This window comes from Macadamia integrifolia, chromosome 7, assembly GCF_013358625.1.
Source record: "Macadamia integrifolia cultivar HAES 741 chromosome 7, SCU_Mint_v3, whole genome shotgun sequence".
NCBI classification, from domain to species: domain Eukaryota; kingdom Viridiplantae; phylum Streptophyta; class Magnoliopsida; order Proteales; family Proteaceae; genus Macadamia; species Macadamia integrifolia.
In genome coordinates this window covers 28,944,707-28,954,781 of record NC_056563.1, presented here as the reverse complement: position 1 = coordinate 28,954,781, position 10,075 = coordinate 28,944,707, and the positions used below count along the sequence as shown (strand labels likewise).

General features: G+C 37.5%; 1 protein-coding gene and 1 pseudogene across 2 annotated transcripts; both read left to right on the top strand.

The window, feature by feature from the left end:
- Positions 1-3,872: 3,872 nt before the first annotated feature.
- On the top strand, positions 3,873-9,882 carry LOC122083797 (probable glutathione S-transferase). 2 transcript variants are annotated; one of them, XM_042651692.1, is made up of 3 exons: positions 3,873-4,266; positions 4,535-4,893; positions 9,740-9,882. In XM_042651692.1, exons 1-2 carry the CDS (start codon positions 3,952-3,954, stop codon positions 4,871-4,873), a joined length of 654 nt encoding a protein of 217 aa, XP_042507626.1. In that variant the 5' UTR covers positions 3,873-3,951; the 3' UTR covers positions 4,874-4,893; positions 9,740-9,882. The 2 variants fall into 2 exon arrangements, with proteins under 2 accessions (XP_042507626.1, XP_042507625.1); XM_042651691.1 differs by lacking the exon at positions 9,740-9,882 and having other exon boundaries at positions 3,875-4,266; positions 4,535-5,278.
- LOC122084887 lies at positions 8,621-9,509 on the top strand (annotated as a pseudogene).
- Positions 9,883-10,075: the final 193 nt, after the last annotated feature.

Sequence of the window (10,075 nt, the reverse complement as noted above, 5' to 3'; positions counted from 1 at the left end):
CTTCTTAGGCTACTTTAATTATCTTTCTCTTTTGATTTGATGAGATCAGTGGTCTTGAGTCTTATAATTGCGAACGGTAAGGTAAGATATGATCAATCCATATAAATTTGAAAGTAGGGAGGAGTATAATAGATTTAATGTTAAAGAAATTTTACATTGGATCAAAATGACGGATTAATGAATACAAACAATATAGATTTACGATAATCATGTAGAAATGTAACCCTAAAACGACACAGAAAAATTAAGGAAAAAAAACAGTAAACATATTTACGAGGTGAGAAGAGATTTTGCTTCACTATCAATAAAAATAGGTTTACAACACTCATCCTCACACTTCTCTCAGATTGCTTACAGAGAAAGATGATTTCACTACAAATATATAATGAAACCCTATATGAAAAATTTACAAAAATACCAATAAGGTCTTAGGGAATTTTCCTCAATCTACTTTTGCTATAGATGGAATTAAAGACATCCTATCCCCAACATATTGGTTGTCAAAGATCTCCTTGAATACTCTTCTTTCCCTTCTCGTTAGTCTTGTCTAATCCATTCTCTTCATAAATTGTCAATGATTGTTATTAATGGGCATGTCTATCTTTATATAGACTAGAAACATGTATCAATAAATTTTCGATGAACGTTATTAATGGGCATAACTATCCAATATATAGACTAAAAACAAGTATTAACCTTGATATAAAGTAATTAATAATAAAGTAATCACTCAATACTCTACACTTTAAGATGATTGATTAAAGTCCATAATTCAATTAGGAGATAACCTCCAATTGAACTCCATTTAACCAGTCAACACCCCTTTAATTTCTACCTAAACAATGAGTACGAGCTCATACATGTTGAGAACAAGACATTACAAAGAGAAATAGATAGGATATTGGTTGTCAATTCAAGGTAAATTGGTAATACCAACGTAGGAATGGTTGATTGATAATGATAAGCAATGGAGGAAGGGAGCACCACTCTTATTTGCTTGCCAGTTGGCACCACACTTAGCTACTTTGCATCCGTCAGCCCTCTTGGTTATGGCCGACCAACTCAGCTTTTGGACTAGGGACGGTCTCTTAAATCTTAAGCTTTGACGACCCAGTTTACAAAGCACCCAATAACGTGGCCGGATAAAGCGTCTCAAAGGGGTCGGAGTAGTTTTGTAGTCTTCTAGATATAACCTAACCCCATCACGATTCAAAGCACTCATTATATGCCCTTTTTTAAAAACAAATTCTTCTGGAAGGCAATTCTTGAATCAGACGGTGGGAATTGAAGATGGATGAGTGGGCAGAGTTGACAGTTGATGAAGAGTTGATGAGATTCATTAACCACTATATATCCTCGTGAGTCCTACAAAGGAAAGGATTAGTGGTAAAGCCTACTACTGTCTACTTTGCTTCCGCCCTTTTTAGCTCCGTGTCTTCTTGTTTCCTCCCCATTTAAAGTTTGAAGTTATAGTGGGGGTACAGATATAATATATATATATATATATATATATACACAAGATTTAATCACTTTATCTTATTTTTATTTTTTTTTCTGGGGCGTGCTGGTGTGGGCCCGAGCCTGGCCAAACCCATCCTGAGTCTGAGACATGATTGACATTTTCAGGCCCAAGATATGGCCGGGCAAGGGTAGGGCCAGGTTTCGATTCAAGCATGTGGCACAACGGTTAAGTTGTACTATTACAATCTGAAACAGCCTTTTCTGCGAAGCAAGAGGTAAGACTGCATACACACTTACCCCTAACATTCAATCGTAAAAACAGGAATAGATTGGCCTTGCCTAGCATTGAAATAACAAAAGTAAGAGCTATAAGGTTTATTGAGACCAACCCAACCATTTAGGATTGGGCTGTGTTGAGTTGAGTCTGATAGGAGCGGACCTAGGTTGTGATGTCTCAGCCCACTTGAGGCTAGTTTGGCCCTGAGTTTAGCAAAATGGCCTAGGGCTGGATTTGTGTTTTAAAAAACCCAACACAGTCTGATTGCACCCCTGCAACTTATCAATCAAGTTCATCTCATGAAAAAAAGTGAACAAAAACCGGACTGAAAAAAATTCAATTTTGAAACTATGTACTCTGACTCAACCTGCTTGGTTCGATTTCGATTTCTTGCATATAAATGTGATTCTTTTTCTCTAAAAGTAAAATATAATGCTATAATATTAGAATTATATAATCATATCTACTAAAGCACCATATCTAAACTACTAGTATTATATATTAATATTATAAAACCATAAATACTAATTTCTCATATCCAAGTTGTTAGTATTATATAATAGTATTCTATTTGGTTTCTAATTAGGTTTGAATCGATGTCTTCTTAAATACAACCTAAACTAAAATGAATTGAATTTAAAACATCTATTCTGTAACTGAATTTGGACCAAATATATTTGGTTTGAAACGAATTATTCGATCCAGTTTCAATTTTTTGTTCCCGATCCAATTTAAAAGCCTTTAGAGAGAGAGAGAGAGAGAGAGAGAGAGAGAGAGAGAGAGATCCTTGAAGAAAACAATGGAATAAGATTTAGAGTGGCTCGATTCCTTTGGCCTAATGTCTACCATCAACCAACTTGGAGACTCACCAAAGTCAAAACTTAGTTTTTCAATTATAAGTAATTTTTAGATTAATGTTATGAAATTCTTAATTTTCTTTGCACAATGAGAAAAATAACTTCGTACTGTCTCACTCGCTAACGCGATGTGCAGGAGGTATTGTCTCATACGGTTCATAACCAGGCCTAATCCAGCCCAATATAAATGAAAGGAGATTGTTTCCTGGGCTTCAAATTTGGTCCTAATTCGGCCTATGCTTTGTGGGAAATCATGTAGAACCAAATTCATCAAATTTGGCGTACAACTATACCGCCATGTACGCTTTTAGGTTTGCATTGGGCTTAGGGTTAGTGAGTCAGTCTGGTATTGGCCTAGGCGGATACATTACATAATAACTGCCCCATTGGATTGAGGAATCCAGCCCAATGTAAATGAAAGAAGATTGTTTCATGGGCTTCAAATTTGGTCCTAATTATGTACTCTGTTTGTTTTCATGTAAGTTTTCAATTTTTTACTCATAAAAAATTTTCCAACCACTTCATGCTTTCTCTCTGTTCATAGCATTACTATACTATGTATGATCTGGAATCGATGGATGCCAGTATCGATCTGGATTGGCCATATTCGATGGATGCAATACGGACTGTTTGAAGAGATGAGATAGATGAGATAGATGAGAAGAGATGTGAAGTTCCTGTTCTTTCTTTTGCATAAGCAAATTGGGAAATCAGAACCCATCAATATCCAACAAGTTTAAAATCTTGCGGAGGATCAAAAAAGGGGGAAAAAAAATTAAAATTACCCAGTTACCCATGTCTTAAGGAGGCAAAAAGACTGCACTACCCCATCAGCATTTTCGTGCCCAAAAAGCTTAGAATCTTTCTTCACATGCAAGAGTTGACCTTGAACTTCCAACCTTGCAATAGAAGAGTTCAGAAGGGCATTCAACCAAAAAAAAAAAAAAAAAAAGTCCACAAAGGCTGCAGGCGACGAAGAACAACACCGGGTCGGTCTTTATCTAATGTTGGACCCGGTTCTCAGCTTTTAATTCTTGCCTTTCGGATTTGTTAAATGTTTGGATCCGATTGACAAAGTAACCGAACCCATCCAAAATGGATCAAAAATAAAAACCGGATATGAACTAGAGTGAGGTCACTGATGAGAGCACCATGACGGTCTGTACAACGAGGTGGTTGCCCCCCCCCACCCAAGTTTCAACGAGCTTTTTAAACTATTTACTAATAAAAAAGGCTTTTTAAACGTTAACAGAAGGGCCTATAAATACTGCTATTCTCACTTCTCAGCTCAAATCACAGTTCTCTTTGTATTCTCTGATTTGCTAAATCTTGTAAGGCGAACGTGATAGTTAAGAGATGGCGGATGAGGTAACTCTCTTGAATGCCTGGCCCAGCCCTTTTGGGATCCGGGTGAGAATCGCCTTGGCCGAGAAAGGAATCAAGTACGAGCACAAGGAAGAGAACTTGCAAGACAAGAGTCCTCTGCTTCTGAAGATGAACCCTGTTCATAAGAAGATCCCCGTTTTGATCCATAACGGGAAACCCATCTGTGAATCCCTTGTCATTGTTCAATACATTGATGAGGTTTGGAAGGAGACTTCTCCTTTATTGCCCTCTGATCCTCACCTCCGAGCTCAAGGCAGGTTTTGGGCTGATTTCTTGGACAGCAAGGTTAGAGTTCTATACTCTCTCTCTCTCTCTCTGTGAGAAATTCCATCTCATTCTCACCACTTTCCCTCATAGTTCATACCCACCCCAATCTAAAGCTCTCTGTACAAACTGGGCCTTGGGAGAGTGAAATAAAGTTACTGATGCCCTTTTTATTTTTGCAACCAAGTTGATTTCTCTGTAGCTTCATTTCATGTTAAGTTTGGTCCCTTTGCTTTTTTGAATGAGAATGACTAACAAAGCCATCTAATTTTAAAACTTGGTTTTGTAGGTATTAGACTGTATGAGGAAGATATTATTGACAAAAGATGAGAAAGAGGCAGGAAAGGAGTTGATAGAGTGCTTGAAATTGTTGGAAGGAGAGCTTGGAGAAAAACCTTTCTTTGGGGGAGAGAAGTTTGGCTATGTGGACTTGAGCTTCATCCCCTTCCACAGTTTTTTTTATAGCTTTGAGACATTTGGGAACATCAGCATAGAATCTGAGTGTCCAAAGCTTATAGCTTGGGCTAAAAGGTGCTTGCAAAAGGAGAGTGTGTCCGAGTCCGTTGCTGACCCAGAAAAGGTCTACCACTTCTTTGAGCAGAGGAAGAAGAAACTTGGGCTTGAGTAGAGCAAAAGTTAGAAGAATGGGTAAAAGCAATAAATTGTCTCATATGCCATGGAGCGTAGCAGTATGAAGGGCCTAGTTTTCTTTTGGAATTAGTGCTTGAGGAAGAAACAGGGGATTGAGTAAAGCAAAAGATAGAAGAATGGGTACAAAATTAAATTATAGTCTCATATGCCGTAGAGCATATTGTATGAAGGGCCTATCCCTTTGTTTTTCCTCTGAATGTTTTGCTGGAATAAAGGAGACATTGTATTTTTCTTTTTCGATAGGGTAGAATGATAGCTTTTTATTTTTTGGTGGAAGTACAATGAGAAATTTAGTGCTTGATAATTTGTTATTTGTACTTTCTATTGATCGGTGATAATTTTATGGTTTAATTTTATACCCAAGAGCTTGACTGATGAAAAACCACTACTGTTCAAGAGGTTGCATAATGTAATGCCTATTTGGAATTTTTAGATGTTTGATCTAACCTTCTATAGCAAAAAATTTAGATGTTTAATTCGAATCAATCAAAGGGGTGGCTTAGGTTACCCACAAATGTCACATTCACCCAAGATTCACCGGGTTGACCATTAGGTCCACGCCTCATGTTTTTTTGTGATGAAACAACCTTGGGTGCATGATGATAAGTTTAGGATTACTAACATGTGTTGGAATGTAAAAAATCTAATCAAATCCCACATACATATTGGCATTAAAAAGAGTACTTGGATACATATACGAAAGGAAATGGAAGTAAGAAGTCTTATGGTACAACTCGAAAGCTTTATTAAAACCCAAGCTGAAAAAACTAAAGTATTTAAAAAAAAAGTTTTTTTTTCCCCCCTGACAAAAAGAGGGTGTTCCATGGTTGCGGTCATAGCCCCAGGTAGAAACCCCCATATGGCAATTAGCGCTTTCATAAGACCAACGAACAATTAGTAGGGCATGCCGACCCAAACCCATAACCAAATGATGAGATAAGAACTTCTTTCCACTAGGCTAACCAACCCCGTTGGCAAGAAAAAGACTCCATCAGACATAGGTTTTGGTATTTTAATTTGTATTTCTCGTAACCTATTCTCTAATATCTCTCACTTCAATAACTAAAGCCCACTTTTTTTTGTAAATATAATTAAAGCCCACTAACAAGCTCTAAGGAATGAATCCTTATCCAATACCATTAACTAGATTTTAAAGAAATAAATTTACGACTCTTCAAGTAGCCTAAGATTCCTGCGATTTTTAAGTGAATCAAGAGACACCCAAGCATGGGCTTGGTCTGAACCAAAAGAACTAGTTCAATGAAGAACCATAAGGATTGGTCAAAGATAGTTAACCCATTAATAACACTTAAGACTGAGCTATGACTGAGTCAGGTGTTGTTTTTCTTCCATCTTTGATAGTTATTAGAGTGCCTTAAGTTTGATCGTATATATAACAACCCAAGAGGGTATGAATTGGATTCTGACAATGTTTTCCATCTTTCGTACATTTTCATTTAACACTCAATTAATAAAAGGGTCGAAGAAAACAATGATACAAACAACAAAAATGACACAAGATTTAGAGTGGGTCAGTTGCCTTGACCTACATTTACCATCAACCAACTTGGGGGACTAATCCAAATCAAAACCTAGTTTTCTAAATATTTTTACCATGTGGATAGATGAGACATCCATTCCAAAGGCAAGCTGAAATCTTTGGTTGATGCACCAAAACAGTACATGTTGAGATACTCATGCTTCAGCTTCATCCTGTGTTTCCCAATTTTATTTTTGTAGAAGAAAACCTAAAGAAAGTAAAACAAAATTTAAAAGTATCAAATAATGAATAGAAATAGATACTGGCCCTTCTGTTTTGGACCAAACTTCTATTTGATGAGGTTGAAGATTAAGGTACCATTTGACAACATTTTGTTTCTACCTTTTCTTATTCCCAGAAACGGAAAAACAACGTAAAAAGCGTTTGATAAAGTTATTATGTTTCACCCGTTTCTAGATACATAAATCAAAATTTATGTCTATTTACAATTCTAGAAACGAATTTGACAAAATAAGTCGGACTTGTTTCATCATTTCTAGAAACGAATTTGAGAGAAAAAAAAGGCTATTGTGCTCGAAAAATCTCTCAACTATTCAAACCTAAAAAGAGGCAATCAAACCCTCTCTCCCTTTTGGACATCTGATGATACCATTGTGTATTTTAGCGGCATTATGTTTACAAAAAAAAATTTGAGAAACAGGTTTATCAAACATCATAAAAATCCATTTGTGTTTTCGGAAACGTGAAAAGCCGTTTCTGTTGTTTCTAGACACAGAAACAGTAGAAATATTATCAAACGGTACCTAAGTTGTTTTGCAAGAGCAAGCTTTTGTTTCTGAAGCATTTGAGGGTTAAAGAAAATGTCAACTCCCAAATCCCAAGGCCTCATTGGGCTACTACAATGGTAAATCTCAGAAAATATACTCATATTGGAGGTAGTAAAAAATCTTTCGTGGTTCATTCCAGATTTCTTGCAGACGAGAAATGAAAAATTCAAGAAGCCCAAGATCATGGATGAAGACCAGAAAAAGGAAGAAGAAGATGCAACAACAGAGGTTAGATTTTGGGTTGTTAAAATCCCTTTTCCGAGCAAAAACATCCTCTCCAGTGAGTGCAGTGGTGTAGTGAGCATCGGATGGCCGAGAGGACCTTCGATGTTCATTGCACTGCCACCCTCACTCCGAAGGATGTTTTCACCTTAGGTTTGTGGGTTAGTCAGTTATTGACCTAGACGGGTAATGTTACATAGCAATTATACCGTGGCGGTAGATTGTTGCGCTAGTCTCTCTAGGGATTAGTCGAGGTGTGCATAAACTGGCTCGGATACCTTGATAAAAAAAAAAAACCATAGCAACTTCACCATTGGACTCAAAGAACTAAGGCTCTGTCAATCCACCAAATTACTTGAAATTGGTGCCACCATTGGTCTTTTGTTTTCTCATTTAGTTGGAAAGTGCTTAGTTTGAGCTGAGCATACGAAATGTTCCCTGGTATATTTAAAGTATGGAATTAATCATAATCAAATAAATCAAAAGATACCGACTTCTCAGTGTACTTTGAGCCTATTAGTCTTTTACAAACATATTTTTATTTTGAGCCTATTAGTCTTTTACAAACATATTTTTTGTCCATAGCATTATCATACCATGCATGACTTGGGATCGGTGGATGCATTAACTGATCCGGATCAGCCGTATTGGATGGATGCGATCAGTTTGGAGAGACGAGAGAGATAGAAGATGTGAAAATCTTCTTCTTCTTTTCCTTTCTGGATAAGCAAATGGGTAAATCAGCACCGTCCAATCTAACAAGATTTAAAATCTTACAGATGATCAAAAAGGACTGCGCTGCCCTACAGCTTTTCTTGCCCAAAAAGCCTAAAATCTTCGTTCACATACGGGAGTTGACCTTGAACTTCTAACCTTGAAATAAAACTCCAGAGGGCTGCAGGCCTCAGCGACAAAGACCAACACCGGGTCGGCCTTTGTCCAATGTTGGCCGGAATTCTCAGCTTTTAATTCTTTCGGATTTGTTAAATCTTTGGGTCCGATTGACAAAGTAACCGAACCCATCCAAAATGGATCAAAAGTCAAAACCGGATAAGAAGTCAGTGATGAGAGCACCATTGCGGTTTGTACAACATTGGTTGCCCCTCTCCCAAGTTTCAAAAAGCCTCCTGAACTTTTAGAAGAAGGGCTTAAAAATACTGCTATCTTCACTTCTCAGATCAAATCACAGTTCTTTGTGTATTCTCTGATTTGCTATATCTTGTAAAGCTTACGTGATAGTTAAAGAGATGGCTGATGAGGTAACTCTCTTGAATGCCTGGACCAGCCCTTTTGGGATCCGGGTGAGAATCGCTTTGGCCGAGAAAGGAATCAATTACGAGCTAAAGGAAGAGAACTTGCAAGACAAGAGTCCTCTGCTTCTGAAGATGAACCCTGTTCATAAGAAGATCCCCGTTTTGATCCATAATGGGAAACCCATCTGTGAATCCCTCCGCATTGTTCAATACATTGATGAGGTTTGGACGGAGACTTCTCCTTTGTTGCCCTCTGATCCTTAACTCCGAGCTCCAGCCAGGTTTTGGGCTGATTTCTTGGACAACAAGGTTAGAGTTCTATACTCTCTCTCTCTCTCTCTCTCTGAGAACTTCTATCTCATTGCAACCAAGTTGATTTCTTTGTAGTTTCATTTCATGTTAAGTTTGATGCCTCTGTTTTTTTAAATAAAAATGATTGACAAAGCCATCTAATTTTAGAACTTGGTCTTGTAGGTATTTGACTCTGTGGGGAGGATATTGTTCGCAAAAGATAAGAAAGAGGCAGGAAAGGAGTTCGTGGAGTACTTGAAATTGTTGGAAGGAGAGCTTGGAGAGAAACCTTACTTCGGGGGAGAGAAGTTTGGCTATCTGGACTTGAGCTTCATCCCCTTCTATAGTATTTTTTATGGCTTGGAGAAATATGAGAACTTCAACGTAGAAGCTGAGTGTCCAAAGCTTATTACTTGGGCTAAAAGGTGCTTGCAAAAGGAGAGTGTGTCCGAGTCCGTTGCTGACCTAGAAAAGGTCTACTACTTCTTTGAGCAGAGGAGGAAGAAACTTGGAAAATAATCTTCTGTTTTTCTCATCCCTATTTTTCCTTGTTTTGCTACCAGCAGAACACGACACGTGGACAAATTTAAGACCAACGCACCGGATGTAATAATCCTCACCCAACCTTGACCGTTGGATCCTCTGTTGTCCACGTGTCGTGTTCTGCAGGTAGCAAAACAAGGATGAGAAAAACAGAGGATTTTGATCCAAGAAACTTGGCCTTGAGTGAGCAAAAGTTAGAAGAATGGGTAAAAGCAATAAATTGTCTCATATGCCATGGAGCATAGCAGTATGAAGGGCCTATTTTTCTTTTGGAATTAGTGCTTGATAATTTGTCATTTGTACTTTCTAGTTGATTGATATGTGATACTATTACATATTTGGAATTTTCCGAAGTTTGATCCAACCTCATGGACCACTAACTAAACATTCGAATCAATGAAAAGGAGGGCTTAATGTAACTTAATAATCCCTAAATGCATATTCGCCTAAGGATTTCAACACTAGATCAATCAAGAGACCACAAGAACTTAAAAACCATTGTGTCCATAATCGTTCCCTTTTTTCCTTTAACTTTTTTTTTT